Source organism: Pseudophryne corroboree, chromosome 4 (genome assembly GCF_028390025.1).
Source record: "Pseudophryne corroboree isolate aPseCor3 chromosome 4, aPseCor3.hap2, whole genome shotgun sequence".
NCBI lineage: Eukaryota > Metazoa > Chordata > Amphibia > Anura > Myobatrachidae > Pseudophryne > Pseudophryne corroboree.
The window spans coordinates 916,037,328-916,056,150 of record NC_086447.1 but is presented as its reverse complement, the minus strand read 5'-3'; the positions used below and the strand labels follow the sequence as shown (position 1 = coordinate 916,056,150).

Sequence of the window (18,823 nt, the reverse complement as noted above, 5' to 3'; positions counted from 1 at the left end):
AAGTGCAATGACACCTTTCCTTTTAAAGACCACAAGCCCTTTTCAATTACGAACCCAATTAGTGTAATGATTGATAATGTTCCAAAACAATTAAGTGTGAGAATAAAAAAAAATTAACACTTTGTTGCCATAATTGGCCATCAACATGTCAAAGTGTAAAATTTTTTTTTTTTTTCACTTTTTTAATTTTTAAAGGTGTTGTTTGTGAATGAAGGTGTTTACATGTTTCTTAACACAATAATCTCCGTTTTTTTTTGGTAAAAATGTAACGTTAGATGTGTGTAATTTTTTGTACAAAACAAATTCTGCCTGCCAATCTGCTGATCCTTTTTTGCATTAATAAACACAACACCCGGTTAACTTTAATCAACTTTTTTATTTTTGTATTTGTTAATATTTTTTTTTTTTTACAAATCAAACAATACAACTCAAGCAAATTTTTGCAAATGGTCCACACAATCCATCATTCCTTGCAGGTGTTGGCGCATGGTGTAAAGTATCCCTGAAAAACTTGTGGGATCTCCAACTGCAACATCTGAAATTAAGATGCAACACAAACATTAATAACTTAATTACATTACTTATTAGCCAAGCAAGGCGCAAAGCACACTTAAATGCTGGCATGTCCAAACTGCTGGACTCCAGCTGTTGTGAAACTACATATACCAGCATGCCTTTACACAGTTTTGTGGTCAGGGAATGGCAAAGCTGTGTCAGGGCATGCTGGGATGTGTAGTTTCTCAACAGTTGGAGTGCCGCAGTTTGGACAGGCCTGCTTTAATGGCAAAGTTACTACATCCTGCCTGTTTTATGGTACAATCATTAGCAGAACACACAAGCCTGCTCAGCCTTTTTATCAGATTTTAAAGTGTTCCAGACCATGTGTTACATTTACTACTATGTGAGTTATATTTAGGATGGAACGTTGCCCATAGCAATCAAGCAAAAATATGATTATTATATTGTAGAAGTGGATCCCAATTTTTTAAGTATAATCTTATTGATTGCTATGTCCGACATCCCATGTTAAAGATAACTACCATCTTCGTCAATGTGACACCATGTTGGCATTCATTCCCATTTGTTGTTTTATTTGTTTTTTATTTTTAGTGGGTTGGTCCTGCATCATCACACTGCATATCCACATCTTCAGAAGGCCAACATATCATAGCATTCCCACACTCCATGAAAGCTGCCCTTACTAAATAAGTGCAAACATGTTTGACTCGAACACTTATTAATTTTGAGAATGTAACTTTCACACAAAAAAACAGTGTGTCATTAGGCTGCATAACAAAGTGAAGCATGTGATTTTTAAGTGTAAATATTCAGACTACACAGGCCCAAGTGTAAAAGGCAAACATACTAAACTCCACTCAGGTCTAACTGTTTCCCAGAAAAAGTAACACATATAAACCCTGTTCTCCTGGCAACCCTGGCTACCTAATGAGTGTCAACCTAGAGTGGACACACAAAACATTGCACACATACACACTGTACATATAATGACACTCACAAATATGTAAAGGCAACATGTACACCATGATGAAATTTTTAAATATTTTTCCAGGGTCCAAGAATTCAAACAGTACAACACTGCATGTTTTGGCATTGTAAGTGTAAGTGGGTAATCATTTTTAAAAAAATTAAAATATACTTACTTTCCACGGCAACATCCAGACTCCCGGAACGTTCGGCAGGGGCTTCCTCTGCCCATTCACTTGGTGGGGATGTTGGCTGGATGGGGGAAGGCGGCTGGATGGGGGAAGGAGGAGGGATTGGGGAAGGAGGAGGGATTGGGGAAGGAGGAGGGATTGGGGAAGGAGGCTGGATGGGGGAAGGAGGCTGGATTTGGTCCGCAATTTCAGAGGGGGGGTCTGATTGAGAGGGCGAGGGGGGCGGAGAAAAAGTTAAAGCAATAGAGGGTGAGGGTGGTTCAGATTGTGATGTTGATTTTGAAGGAGAAGGGGTATGGGAAGGAGGAGAAGGGGTCCCAGAAAGAGATGGAGAGGTGTGGTGAGAAGGGGAATGTAAAGTGGAGTGGGCCAGGGAAGCTGATGGGGCCTGGGAAGATGAGGGGGACTGGGAAGCTGAGGGGGACTGGGAAGCTGAGGGGGAGTGAGAAGGGGAGGGGGAGTGAGAAGGGGAGGGGGAGTGAGAAGGGGAGGGGGAGTGAGAAGGGGAAGGGGGTGGGGAGTTTTGCCGTTGTTGTTGTCCTAGAATGATAATATTGTTCAAATTGTTCAAACATGATAAATTACATAGTAATCAATTTGTTTTATCAATGTTCTGTTCATTGTTAAATTATTTGTTTTGTTCCAAAGAAAAGCAAACATGTTAAGATCCTCTTCATGTTGGCCACAGCAAACAAAATGAGTCTAAAATTTAACTTTGAAGCTCATTCCTTAATCTAGGCAATTGAGTCATAGTGATTGGTCTCAGCAACATCACCAGATTACTATTCAAGGCACCTTATTATATAGCCTGCACTGATCAAGTATTGTGGATTAATTTCCTGCCTGCTTCTTATTTTTTGTAAACATGCACTTGTTTGGTGTTACTTTGCTACAGTCAGTACTGTTTTACCTAACCACACACAGTGTCCTAATTTCCATAAAAGGGCATTGCAGGTTGCAATTAGCCTACCACTTACTGTAAAATGTCTGCAAATCCAAGGGGTTTACAGCAGGTATTTAGTAGGCAATTGGCCAAAAGCATGTGCAGTGCAGGGGTGGCAGATATAACATGTCCCGAGAGAGTGTTTTTTTTTTTTATAATTTAAAATTATGGCCAGGGTAAATACATGCAGCTTTATTTTAGCCTTGCAAATTTTTGCACCTGATTTAACACACCCCACCCAAAACTTACTCTCTCTGCACATGTTACATATGCTTCCCCTGCAGTGCTCATTGTATTTAACAATTGTTACTTAAATTACGGAAGGCCAAAAATTGGAAAATAACACATTAGCACAATTTAGTGCAAAAAACTTATGTAAGGTAACTTACTTCGTGTATGCAGCGCACGGATTTGATGGCGGATCTCCGCCAACAAATCTGGAGTCCGCCTACGGAGATCACTCCACCTCCTTTCGAGCTGGATGATTGTCCGCCTGCTGCGGACTCGCGTCCGCAGCAGGCGGCGGACCTCCGCGTAGGCCTCGCGCTTCACCCGATTGGGGATGAAGCGCCCAACGCGGCCTACGCGGCGGTCCATCACCGCAACCAGCACGCGGAGCTCCCGCCTGGTGAACGGTGCTGCACGCATCATGGCAATGGCGTTTTCCTTATTTGGGCATATATTTATAGTGTCTGTTAGCATGTGATTGGTCAAAAATCTATGTTGTCATTTCTATTAACTTTATTGATCTTTGCAATGCTGTGAAAAGCAGAGTGTTATTTGGCACGAGCGTAAAAACGCAATAGCAGAAGCGAAAATGTTTGGTACACAAATTTAAGCAAACAAAACACACACAGAGACACAGACTTTAGTTACAAATACTAAACATATCTGTGTACTCACCACAGTTCGTGTGATCATTCAGCTGGACAGTCACAAAGTGTGAAACATTGAGTATCATTTGTTTGTGTGTTTGGTTACATAATCAGGATTTGATGATATAAAACAAATAAGGACACTATTTAGCAACATTACAGTATTTAAATTTCAAAATAAACATTGTAAGCTTAACGTGTTTTTGTATTTTGAACCAAAAACAATTACACATTCCAACACCACAAAATCCGTACCCAATCACTTTACAAGATCATACAAATTGAAATCATGGTTTATAAAACAGAAGCATACTGTGTTGTATTATTTGGGCAAATATAAAATATATAAACACTATACCTGAAATATTCTGCTACAATTCTTGCCCTCACTTGGCTCCCCCTCCGTGTCACACTCCCCCCACCGAAGCGTGGCACAACCCCTGGCTCCTCATCAGGCAATTCCTCTGCCTGAGGAAGCTCTACACTACTCCTTACCGCGATATTATGGAGTATTGCGCACAGGACCACTATTTTACTTGCCATCTCCGGCGAATACATGATGTCGCCACCAGTGCGGTGGAGAACACGAAACCGCCCTTTCAGGACACCAATTGTGCGCTCCACCAGCTGCCTAGTGGCAGTAAGCGCGGAGTTAAATGCCATCTGTGGTCCTGGCCTGGGATTACGGTAAGGAGTCATGAGCCAGGGGGTGCAAGGATATCCACGGTCTCCTGTTGGAATAAAAGCAAAAATTTAGATCTTAAAATTTTAATTTTTTTTTTTTTTAATCAAAAATATTTGAGCAACAACTCACCCAATAACCACATGTCTGGTCGTTGACTTGATCTTAATCTCTGCCATATCCCTGATTGTCTAATGACATACGCATCATGGGAACTTCCAGTAAACTTTGCGTTCAGGGAAAGGATCTGGAGGGATGGCCCACAAACAACCATTACATTCAGAGAATGAAACAGTTTCCTGTTTCTATAAATTTCTTCATTATGTTTTGGTGGCTGAATAGCTACATGTGTGCCATCCACAACCCCAATAACATGTGGGAAGCGACTACCACCTTCCGCAAATTGCCGCTTCACCACATCTAGGGCACCAACATCCAAAGGCATAGCAATAAATTGCTTAACACGCTTGAGGAAAGCCTGGCAGACACGTCGCAGGACCTTACTGAACTGGCCCTGCGACATGCCAACCAGGTCTCCAACCACATGCTGGAATGATCCTGTGGCCAAAAAATGTAACACTGCAAGGAATTGTGTCAATGGTGGTATTGCTGTAGGATACCGAATTTCAGACTCCAGATCACTCTCTATTATGGAGAGAGTGTCTAGGATTAGATGTGGTGGCAGCCGGTATCTACGCACCACCACATCATCTGGCATCCCAAAAAGTCTGACACGGGTTCTGAAAATTGGTGGCCTAGCACGCCTCCGTTGCCTTGGTTGATGAGGAGCCGGCTGTGGTTGTGGGGCTGGCGGTTGGGGTGGGAGTGCTGGCGTGGGTTGGGGAGGTAGGGCTTCTGCCGCAATATGTATTGACATCACACACTTTTTGGAGAGAATGTTAAGAAATGTTAAAAAAAAATAATTCAAAGTTTTCCAAAATTTTACACAATAACTGTTTTTACAATTGTGGTGTCAACTTACTGCAGGAGCGTACATTTTTTCTGTGTTGAATTCATGTCCAAAATGCAAAAATAAAAAGCAAATAAAACTAAATTTAATATTTGGATATAAAAAACATATATTAATGCAAAAAAACTTTATTAAAAAAAAAAACCAAAAAAATAAGAAATTTAGTACCTAGTCCAGGAAAGACAAACACTACTTTGCAGATCAATCCTGGAAAACCCAAACACTTTGTTTAGCAAACTTTAAAAAAAAAAAAAAAAATAACTTTTAACAAACACAAACAAGCACCAACACAGGCCAAGGACACTTACCTGCTCCTAAAGAAATAAAGTCTTGTTTTTGTGGACCACACCCAAAAATGAATACAAAATTGGTTTTTCTCAACAAAAAATAAACTCCTACAAGAGAACACAAATGACAGTCAAAAACAGCATACAGACACTTCCAACAAACAAGCTCCAACACAGGCCAACGACACTTACCTGCTCCTAAAGAAATAAAGTCTTGTTTTTGTGGACCACACCCAAAAATGAATACAAAATTGGTTTTTCTCAACAAAAAATAAACTCCTACAAGAGAACACAAATGACAGTCAAAAACAGCATACAGACACTTCCAACAAACAAGCTCCAACACAGGCCAACGACACTTACCTGCTCCTAAAGAAATAAAGTCTTGTTTTTGTGGACCACACCCAAAAATGAATACAAAATTGGTTTTTCTCAACAAAAAATAAACTCCTACAAGAGAACACAAATGACAGTCAAAAACAGCATACAGACACTTCCAACAAACAAGCTCCAACACAGGCCAACGACACTTACCTGCTCCTAAAGAAATAAAGTCTTGTTTTTGTGGACCACACCCAAAATCGAAAAAAAATTTGCTTTTTCTCACCAAAAAGTAAACTCCTACAAGAGAACACTAATGACAGTCAAAACAAAGAAGCACGGGAATATTTTCACAAATGGACTTGCAAAATATATATGTGTTATAAAAATTAAAATATTAAAATGTATTAAAAAAACTTGCCAACACAAAAACAAAACAAAAAAAAAACAGAATACTCACAAACGAAAATACCCACAAAAAATGCCACTGTCTATATTCAAAACGCAAAGAAAAGGACAAAGGTATGCTTGACAATTACTCACTCTGCCAATTCCACTATCACCTTCCCGCACAAGCCAACAACTCAAACGCCAAACTACCAACACTTACAGCATGCACAGTAGGCCCTTAAATAAGCAGTGCAATCATTCAACAGAATAACAGTGTACACCTGTGTGAATTAACGAGTCGCACGTAGGTATATAAGCGCACACACCTCGGCGTACACACGTCATCACAAACATGGCTTCTCGTGAGCAAATCGCAGCAGAGATAGACCGCATTGCAGAGCAGCAGATGGCATTGCAGAAACAACGGCTAGAGTGTCAAAGGCGCTTGTTAGAATACGCCTCTGCGGAGGTTAATGCAGGACCTAGTACTCTGCAAATTTCTGCTTCTGAACCTCAACAATTAAGTGTGGATACCCTGCCACACACACATAGTGAGCAAACTGAGGGAGAATTGACTTTAGCCACACAAACACAGCAGACAGAAGCTGCTAGTGAGGAGGAAGATGGAGATGACCAACCTGAAGAAACCTCACAGGCTACCTCCAGACGGAAAAAAAGACAGCCTGCATTCACTAAGAGGGAGTTGCGTGTCTTGGTCACGCAGGCCATGTCCAAAATACATAGGGGCCCCAAAAACATGGGGGCTGCTTCCAAAGAACGCATCTGGAGAGACATCACAAAATCTGTGAATGAAGTTGGCTCTGTCGTCAGAACATCACAGGAAGTGAGACGACGGTAAGTGCATCTTGACAATCCTTTTTCTGTGCTAAGTTGCATAAAAAATGTAGTTACATGTCATGTTATGTCTAGCAAACACAAGCAGAACATGTGTGCTATATATTTACTTTGAACAATAAGAAGACTCAACTTTTTCCCTCTTTCACAATATTTATGTAGGTGGGCCGACTTCAAATCCCGCCTGAAGGCAAAGAGGGCTGCGGAGTGGAATGCCTCAAGGGCAACAGGGGGGGGACCACCTGTCGCTGTGGAGTTTACTGACTTGGAGGAGATGGCGATGGCCTGTGTGAGTTATGAGGAGGGCCAAGGGGTGTCTCATATGGACACGGACCTGCCTGAGATTCTGACGGGACATGACTTGGAAGGTAAGTTTACACATGTATTTGTCTGAAATTTGAACTGTATTAATAATCTTAAACTAATTTTGACTCCAACTTTTCCCCCACACATTCTTCTATTTGCTTGCCACAAAACACAGCACAGGGGGGTGAACAGTTTGAGTCACAGGCCGGTTATGTGGTTGAGGCTGAGGTGGAGGGACCTAGTGGGTCTGCCAGTGTGGGCCAACAAAACCCACCTATGCAGGTTCCTACTGGCCCCCCCACCCAACCCTCTGCTATCCCGGAGATCCTGCTTGAAATTGCTAGGTATGGTGAGAGCCTAAACACATTTCAAGACGGGGTCATCCGGGAGGTAAGCCAGATAACTGTCCGGCTCACTGAGATCCGAACCTGTGTTGAGCAAGGTGTTGCTCAACTCTGCCAAAGTCTGGCAGAGATCAGGCAGGCCCAAGAACAACTGGCCTCCTCAAACCAAAGCCTTGCAACTAACATCTTGCAAGGGCTCCAGGCCATCGCTGTCTCCCTTGCCCACAGTGGCAGAGAGCCAACCACATCGGCTCCCTCCCCTGCCCCTGCCCAGGAAGAACAGGACACTGGGCAGGCCCAACGAAGGTCACTCCGCAGACCAAGCAAAGAAGATCAGCCTCAGGCGGGGCGAAAAAGAAGAAAGTGATGTCTCTCCAGATGGGCAGCACCCATGTTTTTGTAGTTGCCTCTATGTTATTTTGGACTTGGCTTGTGTGGCCAGAATGGATCACTCCCTCTTAGTGAAATGACTTTTTTCTGTTTGGAGGAATTGTAGCCTGTGAGTTTCTTTTAAAAAACAACAGAGCCATCTTCCTCTCACTAGTGTGCTGTGTATTGTTGTGTTTGTGTGGTGGATACTAATTATTTCTCAGTTTGTGTCAAATTTTTGTGTGGCAGGGTGTGAAATATGTTGAATTTATGAATTTATAAGATACTTTTGTCAGAAGCAGAAATTTGCAGAGTACTGAGTTCTGCTATATAATTTTTGTCAGTGCCATCTGCTTGGTGCTTGGTCTATCTCTGCCTGTGAGACTCATGTGGAGCCATGTTTAAATGTTGGATAATATTATTACTGTAATAAAAATTAAAAAAAAAAATGTGTGCAATTTCTTGAAGGTAATGCATTAGCAAAATCTTAGTTACCAAAAGATTAGGTCAACATATAGACACTTGGTGACCAATCTGCTAATTCTCCTTAAAATTAAACAAAAATGTTAAAAAAGGTATGTTTTGCACCACACTTTAATGTCCATATTAATAAAACAGACACGACAACTTGATAAAATATCTTTGGACAACATGACATCATTGAAAACATTGACAGATGTTAAAAACATATATTATTGTGACTTTTAAAAATAAAACATAGTGTATGCGGCATTATGTGGGTGTTGGTTAATTAATCAGAATGTTGCAGAATTATATAACTTTAAATAAAAATGTAACTTGTTTGTATTTAGTAGGCTAACACACATTAAAACATTTCGTCACAATGCTTACACACCAAGTTAAACACAAATAACAACCTTATTTCACAGTGTGTGAGATTAATATGTGAGTAGAATAAACATGTAATGTGTGTTCAGTCAATTGCTGGTTGGTAACTTTCATGTGCTCAGTAATTAACAAGTAATTGAACATCAGATGAATGTGCTCTCCAATTAACTGCTAATTACTGCATACACACTTGTACCAGTACTTCGCAAATGTAGAGTAACTGCAGACCTACTCTGCTGCTGCGTGAATGTTGCTACGGTTTCCTATGTTAGTTTTAACAGCGACAAAGTTTATTTGCGAAAAACACGCCCATTGCAAGTTGCATACTCCCACACAGTACGCCCACTTTCACGCCCATGTCGGAGCATTGCGAAGTCTCGCCTCCGCCACGCCCACGCCACTCCTCGTTTTCGTTTGGCAGTTACGGCTTTTTTTTCCCAAAGTAATTTTGCACAGTTGTCGTACGTATGTCTTCGCGCATGCGTAATCACGCATTTGCGCATGCGCAGATACTTACATTTCGGACATTTGCGATGCGATGACTCTTAGCGATCAACTCGGAATGAGGGCCACTATGCGGCTGATATTGTCTGTCTTATGGAAACACATTTGGTAGGTAGTAAGATTCTCTCTCTGAAGAAGCACACGTCCGCCTCGCGCGGGGTGTCAGTCCTTATTAAGCGGACCGTCCCTTTTGTAATGGAATCTATACAAACGGATCCTTGGGGGAGATATGTGTTTTTGAAATGTAGGTTATTTTATGTTCCTGTCCTCCTGCTGGCAGTCTACGTACCCCCTCCATACTCCCCCGATATACTTAAGAAGGTTGCTGGGTTCATGGCCTTGTCTCCCGGGGTGTCTGTCATTTGTTTGGGGGATTTCAATAATGTGCTGGACGTGGTCATGGACAGGCTCTCCATGTCGCCATCTGCTGCAGGTCCTGGGAGGTCTGGGTTTGCAAATGTGGTCTCGGGGTTGGGCCTGGTCGATCCATGGAGACTGAGACACCCTTCTCTTAAACAATACTCATGTTTCTCACACTCCCATTCTTCGTTTTCTAGGATTGACCTGGCCCTCCTTTCGAGTGACATGGTTCCCCGCGTCGGTAACATTAGATATGAGACCAGAGGTATATCGGACCACTCCCCCTTGACCTTTAATTTAGATTTTAATTGTGATAGAGGTCAAGCTGTGTGGAAATTTAACCCATTCTGGCTTGTTCACATGGGAGATGGATCTGAAATGGTGGCCGCATGGCGGGAGTTCTTCGCGCTGAATAGCGCCGGCCAGTCTATCTCTAACCTATGGGACACATTTAAGGCCTTTTTACGGGGGAGTTTGATTAAACGGGGGTCAGAATTAAAGTCCTTCTATAGGAAAAGGGAGGCTGAGTTGGAGACCCGGTGTGTCGCTGCAGAACTACAATATTTGCAGGATTCCCTGATCGGTTCCAAGTCAGCCTGGTTGTCGGCTCAGAGGGAATGGAGAGATTACCTAATGGAAAAGACTCAGCATAGACTCCTCTTCTCATCTCATACCTTTTATGCCACGGGGGACAGGCCAGGGACATATCTGGCTTCTCTGGCTCGGGGAGACAGACCTTCTAGTGTGGTGGTAGAGATTGTGAGCGTTGAAGGTGTCCATCTGACCCAGACTCCACAGATGACGGCTGAATTTGCTTCCTTCTATAGTCGCTTATATAAATCTAAATTAGATTGCACCTCTTCACAGTTAAATGATTATTTAGACCGTGTCGACTTCCCCACCTTGTCCGGAGAGGCTTGCGACCTTTTGGAGGCGCCCATTTCCCCCGATGAAGTTAGAGCAGCGATTGAGGCCTCTCCTAATGGTAAAGCCCCGGGATTGGATGGAATACCATCCGAGGTTTATAAACATAACTTGGATTTTTTTGTTCCCCACCTACTTGAGTTATATAACCAGATGTTTACACAGGATTCTCTTCCCCCGTCTATGGCGGAGGCAGTGATTGTGGTTCTCCCTAAGCCTGACAAGGATCCCAAGAGAGTGGAATCCTACCGTCCTATATCCCTCTTACCCACTGACATTAAAATTTTAGCCAAGATATTGGCTGGCAGATTAAATACAGTTATTTCCCACATTATACACCCGGATCAGACGGGATTCATGCCTAATAAATCGACCTCCATTAACCTTAGACGTTTGTTTACCCACCTACAAATCCCTCGGGCGGACCCTTCCTCCTCCATTGTTGTCTCGCTGGATGCAGCTAAGGCTTTTGACTCTGTGGAGTGGGAATATTTATGGGAAGTTATGCGTAGATTTGGCATTGGCCCGAAATTTATTAAGTATGTCCGACTGATGTACTCCTCTCCCTCGGCAAGGGTGGCGGTCAATGGTTTTGTATCTCACTCCTTTCCCCTGTCTAGAGGCACACGACAGGGCTGTCCCTTGTCCCCTACTCTGTTTGCTATGGCCATTGAACCCCTGGCAAGTCTTCTAAGAACAGATACGGGTATTTATGGACTTAAAGTGGGTGCTCGGGAGGACAGAGTGGCCCTGTACGCTGATGACATCCTGATGTTTGTGGATCGCTATGCTGAGTCTATGCCTAGGATCTTGGAAATTATCGATGGGTTTGGGCGATACTCTGGCTTACTGATAAATTGGGAGAAATCCTTTATTATCCCACTTAAGGGTGAGGCCCCTGCCCCCCCATTGATGGTTCTTCCATTGAAGTGGGTGGAATCATTCAAATATTTGGGTGTTTGGGTGTCTAATGACCCTCAAAAATTCTCCTCTCTCAATATCACTCCTCAAATAGTATACCTCCGCGGCCGGGTGCAGACGTGGGGTAAGTTGCCCTTAACAGTCACGGGGAGGGTTAATATGGTTAAAATGGTCTTCCTGCCCAAGCTACTCTATGTCCTGCAGCAATCACCCGTTTATATTCCACAGAAGATCTTTAAACAAATAGATGGGTTGATTTCCTCCCTGGTGTGGGCTAGTAAACGTGCACGCTTAAAACTAGATACCATGACCAGAACACGTGAAATGGGCGGTCTGGCCCTCCCCAATTTCCGTTTTTACTACTACGCGGCGCAATTGACACATATCTGGGAGTGGGTCAATGATCTCGGCCCCCTGGCTTTGCATTCACTGATGTTGCATCACGACTACCCGGGGGGCTCCCCATTACAGCTACTTCTCTGTGGCAGTGTTAAAATGTCCACAATACCGCTTATTAAGCAAGCCATCCTGGTGTGGAAAATGGTGCACTCGGTGATGCGGGGCCAGGGCGTCGACCCCGACACCCCTCTGGATAATATTTATGGGTTGCCTGAACTGTGTCAGCTTCAGATCCGAGAGGTTTGGGGAAGATGGGGAGTATCATCTATGGGCCATATATATAGTGATGGGGTTCTCAATTCTTTTCAACAACTTCAACACGCGCACAACATTCCCTCAAGGTTCTTTTTTCAATTCCTACGGCTGAGACATGCACTGGCTGCCCAGTTCCCAAATGGCCCTCCAGTCCTAACTGACTCCCCGGTTAAAACAATGTTGCAGACGCTAGACGCGGGACACTTAGTTTCTAGAATATATGGTCGTATCCTGCTAATGCACCATAGTGACCCTCTCACGGCTCTGCGGGGTAGGTGGGAATCGGATGTGGGCATGCTATCGGATGATGCATGGAATACTGCCATAGGGGCCCATCGGATCTCCACCTCCTCTGTTAGATATCAGCAAATACAACTATACATTCTACACAGGGTGTATATGACCCCGGTGAGACTAGCACATATCGGGGGAGCCCATACCTCGCAATGCCCTAGATGTGGAGCCGTGGATGCAGACTTCTGGCACTTACTGTGGGTGTGTCCTGGCGTGTCTGTGTTTTGGACGGCGGTTATACGGATCCTGTGTGACACAGGTATTCCCTCCTTCGTGTGTACCCCTACACTTTGTACACTGTTGATTGTGGACGAGGAAGCCTTGGATCCACTTAGTAGACGATACGTTATTAATCTATGCGCTTTAGCTAGGGTCTGTATTGCCCGACTATGGCTGGCTAGTGAAGCCCCGACAACTGGGGCGTGGATATCCCTGGTCAATGAAACGATTTGTGTTTCTGGCTAGGAAGGTGGAGAAGAAATGGTCAACAATATGGGGTAGATGGATGGATTCTAAATATTACAAAGAGAGATATAGTTAAAACCAGGTTATTTTCAGTGTGTCAATATGGGAGGTTGTGTGAGAGGGGGGTCCTCGCGGCCGGTCTTGCCTTGCTATGATATCTGTAACATACTGTGACATTTCTGCTGTGTCTAAGAGTTTCAGGGAACTGTTATGCTCTAGATGTGTAGAGCTAAGATACCGTTGCTCTGTGACTATATGCTCTATAGGTAATAATGTTTAACTGATATACTATAGACTGCATACATGTAATGTTATCTCCACACATGTTGGGTGTGGTCTATGTTTGTGTGTTGTCTGTATGAAGTGTTAACGCAAAATGTAAAATCTCAATAAAAAATATTGAATTTAAAACAAGAAGCTTCAGAGATATTGTTCCCGGTCGAGAGACCCTCAAGCAATAGCAGTGGATGCACTGGTGACCTAGTGGGTGTTTCGGTCGGTATATGTTTTCCCTCCACTTCCACTGATTCCAAAAGTTCTCAAAATAATAAGAACAACAAGAGTTCGAGCAATCTTGATTGCCCCAGACTGGCCAAGGAGGGCTTGGTATCCAGATCTTCAGGAGTTGCTCATAGAAGATACTCGGCCTCTTCCTCCTCGACGGGGCCATGTGTGTATCAAGACTTACTGCGGCTAAGTTTGACGGTATGGCTGTTGAGCGCCGGATCCAAGCCCAAAAGGATATTCCAAAGAAGTCATTCCCACACTTATTCAGGCCAGGAAATGAGTAACGTCTAAGCATTACCACCGTATTTGGAGGAAATATGTGTCTTGGTGTGAAGCCAAGAAGGCTCCTACGGAAGAATTGGAGTTGGGACGTTTTCTCCATTTACTGCAGGCTGGTGTGGATGCGGGCCATAGATTGGGCTCAATCAAGGTCCAGATTTCGTCATTATTAGTTTTCTTTCAAAAAGAATTGGCTTCTCTTCCAGAAGTTCAGACCTTCGTGAAAGGGGTTCTGCACATCCAGCATCCATTTGTGCCGCCAGTGGCACCGTGGGACCTTAATGTGATGTTGCAGTTCCTTCAATCGAGTTGGTTGAACCTCTACAGGAGATAGAGTTGAAGTTTCTCACTTGGAAAGTGGTGATGCTTTTGGCCTTGACGTCCGCAAGGCGAGTGTCTGAGTTGGGGGCCTTGTCTCACAAGAGCCCTTACCTGATCTTCCATGAAGATAGGGCAGAGTTGAGAACTCACCAACATTTTCTTTCAAAGGTGGTATCCTGGTAGAGTGGGCCTTCACCGATTTCGGTAATGGCAATCCAGCCGTAGAATGAGCATTCTAAATCGTAGTACAGATCCAGCGTGCAATAGTCTGCTTGGAAGCAGGAGTCCCAATCTTGTTGGGAGCATACAGGACAAAAAGAGCATCTGTTTTACTCAGTTGAGCTGTCCTAGCGACATAAATCTTTAAAGCCCTAACCACATCGAGGGATATTGACTCAGCAAAGAAGGCAGTAGCCATAGGCACCACAATAGGTTGGTTCATGTGGAACGATGAAACCACCTTCGGCAGAAACTGTTGACGAGTCCCCAACTCTGCTCTGACTTCATGGAAAATTTAATAAGGGCTCTTGTGAGACAAGGCCGCCAACTCAGACACCCACCTTGCGGATGTCAAGGCCAACAGCATGACCACTTTCCACGTGGGAAATGTCAACTCTACCATCTGCAAAGGTTCAAACCAATGTGATTGAAGGAACCGCAACACCACGTTAAGATCCCATGGTGCCACTGGGGGCACAAATGGAGGTTGGATGTGCAGCACGCCTTTCACGAAAGTCTGAACTTCCGAAGGGAGGCCATTTCTTTTTGAAAGAAAATTGATAAGTGCTCCCCCCCCGCCCCGCTGCCCCTGGAATCGGCCAATCACATCACATCAGTGACAGGGGCATGCTTGCATGATAAGGACTGTCAGCACGCCCCTGTCAAAGCGACACTTCTAGAGGTGCCTCTTGCAGGGTTTTTTTTCAATGGGCTATGACTGACTGATACTTGGCCCCGCCCCCCGCTTCCAGCCCTTCATCACTGACAGCGGGAGGCACCGAGACCGATGCCTCCAAAACACATTGACACTGGTTTTTAGTTGGCAAAAAATGATTAACATAATACAAAGGCTAAAGCAGATACTTATGGCACAGAACATGTGTCATAAGTATCTTCTTTGTATTATTTGAATCATTGATTCCCCTGCCTCCCCTGACTGCACGTCCCTGGTAAAGACTATCAGAGAAAGACAGAGGGAGTGTGCCTGCTCCAACCCAGCGCCTATCCCGGTTCTGTAACGTTATATACAATGCCTCAGACCTGTTAGTGCTTTTATAATCATTAAACCAGCACTAAATTTACTGATACGTGTACAGCAGTGTAGGAGGACAGGACCAGCGTCTCTGCAGCTCTGTGAAGAGAAAATGGCGCTGATGAGAGCTGTGAGGGCTAAGCCACGCCCCCTTAATGGCGCGCTTCCACTCCGCTATTTTTCAAATATTTATACTGGCGGGGGTTTGGATTTAGTGCCCAGGCACTTAATACCACTCTTGCCAGTCTCTGAAATGAGAATTCATGCTGCCCAGGGCGCCCCCCACGCCCAGCACCCTGTAGTACCGCTGTGTGTGAAGGAGCATGGCGCATAGCGCGGCCGCTGTGCGGTACCTCAAAGCTGTCACTGAAGTCTTCTGATCTTCTACACACCCGTCTTCTGACTTCTGGCTCCGCAAGGGGGGTGACGGCGGGCTCCGGTAACGAGCATCTAAGCGTATCTACTGATCAGACCCTCAGGAGCTAATGGTGTCCAGTAGCCTAAGAAGCAGAGCTTTGAAACTCACAGAAGTAGGTCTGCTTCTCTCCCCTAAGTCCCATGAAGCAGGGAGACTGTTGCCAGCAGTGCTCCCTGAAAATAAAAAAATCTAACAAAAGTATTTTTCAGAGAAACTCAGGAGAGCTCCTCAGAGTGCATCCAGTCTCACTGGGCACAGAATCTAACTGGAGTCTGGAGGAGGGGCATAGAGGGAGGAGCCAGTTCACACCCATTTAAAGTCTTAAAGTGCCCATGTCTCCTCCGGATCCCGTCTATACCCCATGGTTCTTGAAGTGTCCCCAGCATCCTCTAGGACGTATGAGAAAGGGTCTGGGACTCCAGGTCGACAACAAAAAGGTCGACACACCTTAGATCAACACCAATTGGTCAACACACCTTAGGTCGACATGGAAAAGGTCGACAGGAACAAGGTCGACATGGCAAAAGGTCGACATGAGTTTTTTATGTTTTTTTGGGTTTTGTTTTTCTACGTAGAGTGACCGGGAACCCCAATTAGTGCATGATGCCTTTGCTCCGCTACCGCTTCGCTCGGCACAGATTACCGTTCCAATCGTAGTCCACGTGTAACGTTGAGTATGAAAAGGTTCCAAAAAAGAAAAAAATTGTGAAAAACTCATGTCGACCTTTTTCCATGTTGCTCTTGTTCCTGTCGACCTTTTGTCCATGTCGACCTAAGGTGTGTCGACCAATTGGCGTCTACCTAAGGTGTGTCGACATTTTTGTTGTCGATCTAGAGGCCGGATACCATGAGAAAACAGGATGTTAATACCTACCGGTAAATCCTTTTCTCCTAGTCCGTAGAGGATGCTGGGCGCCCGACCCAGTGCGTAATTTACCTGCAGTTTTGTTAATTTTAGTTACACAGGTTGTGTTACGTTATTTTCAGCATGTTGCTCTCAATGGTTCATGCCTGTTGGCGTGTGTTATGTTGAATGCCATGTTGTGCGGCATGGTTGAGGTGTGAGCTGGTATTAATCTCTCCGTTAGTATAAAAGTAAATCCTTTCCTCAAAATGTCCGTCTCGCTGGGCACAGTTCCTATAACTGAGGTCTGGAGGAGGGGCCAGTTCACACCCTTGAAAAGTCTTGAAGTGCCGATGGCTCCTGCGGAACCGTCTATAGCCCAACACTTTTGTAAGTCTATGGACATTGACAAAGCTTTTTGCCCACACTTTTTTGGCAAAAGCCCAAAGAAGACTGCATTCAACAGACACCGAACAAGACTTCAACCGACAAATGTTCATTAACCTGACATAGAATACCACTGCATTTACCATAATTGTTCTTTCTCTTCATTTCTACAACCTTCAGGTAATGACACACATAGTCGATAGGGAATACAGGCACAGATATCAGCAATCACATATTCCCCCATTCATGTATCATCAACTAAAATGTGCTCCCCCATTTTGTTACAACCACAGCCGAAAAGAGCTCGGTAAAGTTTGACAGCCCATCCACAGACCCGTACCACGGGATAAGAAGGAATTCGAATGTATACTTCGCAATACCTCGAAGCTTGATTTAAAACACGTATGGCACGATGATACATGACCCCCCCAAACATGGATTCATACACACATGCTTCTGCTATCTCAATAGGTCATACCCTTTTCCTACCTTCTCCTCTCCTCCCCTACCCAACCATAGAAATTATTTACACTTGACATATATTTTTCTCTTTTTGAAATGTTTTAGGAAGTGGCAGTTATTGTTGACTGCCAAAGGGTGGACTGTCAAAGTCAGAAAAATATCACGCTACACACTGCCATATTTGCACCTCATGCGAGTGCCTGTTGCACGTTCATGAGCCCTGCCGTGCGTGCGCATACTCGCTGTTGCGTGCACCCGCGGGCGCACAGTGTGCGCATTTACGGTAAAGTTTATGTGCGTCTGGCGGGCGACTCGTTCGTAACATATTTTAACTATATAATGTATTTTATAGATTATGGTCCCTTTGATAGAATCTGAAAGTTTAGTTAAGGTAGCATGTTCATAGACAGAGAGATCCCTCTTTGTTTGATACGAAGGGTCAGACATGGGTCATACAGTGGTGTTTAGTATCCATCGGAAGAGTATGTAATTAGCAATATTCCGGTGTTGGTTTGAAGAAGATTAATCGCTCGTGCGAATAGTTATGGACATAAGAAGTTTATGTACTTTTACTATTATTTGCACTTACTTATCCATGCGGCGGAAAACCTAGTTTCCCACCCACCTGAGCAGTTGGAAGTAGTCACAGCCCACCTGTATGAATCAACCTATGACCTTTTGTTATAATGCGAAGACGAATTCCTGTGTCCAATGAACAATGAGATTGTAGGGACCATTGAATTGTATTGTGTGTGGGGCATAAATAGACAAGCCGATCATATCCAGCTCACTCTCTTCAACGGTTCTCATTGCTGATAATCGGGAGCTGGATATCGAGGCGCATGCGATCGTTCCCCTTGTGCGTAAGTTTTTCTCCGCAACCATATTGTCTTTGTTGTTATTGTGGGTCATATCTCTCTCTCTCTTCTCCTCTTTCTCTCTCATTTTCCCTTAAACGTAATTGTATTGTATTGTATTTACTGTATAGTTATCTGGTTAGTTAGTCTATGTTATATTGGTAGTGTATGACTTGTATTGTATTATTCTTTTTCAAGTATAACATTCATATAAGGCGTTAGACCCTAAGCACGGTATCTGTGTATTTCTTATATAGTGTTAAGTATTCTCAGAGCGCCGGAGATGCTCGTACTGCTTTTAAGTTAATAAGGTTACACTGTGTTGCATCTACACCTCACCACTACTCCAAGGTTTTCCTGTATAATACATTGTTCATGGTTTAAATACAAAGGTTTAACATTGTGAGCGTCTGCACCGCTGGTGACCTCCTCGTGGTCCCGAGCGTCCGCAATGCTATAGCGAACCATTACGTTAGTCGGCTGCCAATAGCGTGCCTGCCTGTGATC

The 18,823-nt window shown here is 44.0% G+C and overlaps 1 protein-coding gene across 2 annotated transcripts; it reads right to left on the bottom strand.

The window, feature by feature from the left end:
* Positions 1–397: 397 nt before the first annotated feature.
* On the bottom strand, positions 398–5,137 carry LOC134910675 (putative nuclease HARBI1). Of its 2 annotated transcripts, XM_063918984.1 has the most exons (5): positions 4,309–5,137; positions 3,853–4,225; positions 3,523–3,544; positions 1,662–2,216; positions 401–535 (listed from the first exon to the last, which is right to left on the bottom strand). In XM_063918984.1, exons 1-3 carry the CDS (start codon positions 5,051–5,053, stop codon positions 3,541–3,543), a joined length of 1,122 nt encoding a protein of 373 aa, XP_063775054.1. In that variant the 5' UTR covers positions 5,054–5,137; the 3' UTR covers positions 401–535; positions 1,662–2,216; positions 3,523–3,540. The 2 variants fall into 2 exon arrangements, with proteins under 2 accessions (XP_063775053.1, XP_063775054.1); XM_063918983.1 differs by having other exon boundaries at positions 398–535; positions 3,523–4,225.
* Positions 5,138–18,823: the final 13,686 nt, after the last annotated feature.

What these genes read in the sequence shown, in the direction of transcription:
- LOC134910675 (XM_063918983.1), bottom strand. Translation starts at nt 5,053, where the DNA reads ATGTCAATACATATTGCGGCAGAAGCCCTACCTCCCCAACCCACGCCA. An exon ending in ACCAGACATGTGGTTATTGG is followed by an intron (nt 4,226 to 4,308) that starts GTGAGTTGTTGC and finishes TTATTCCAACAG; the next exon opens with GAGACCGTGGATATCCTTGC.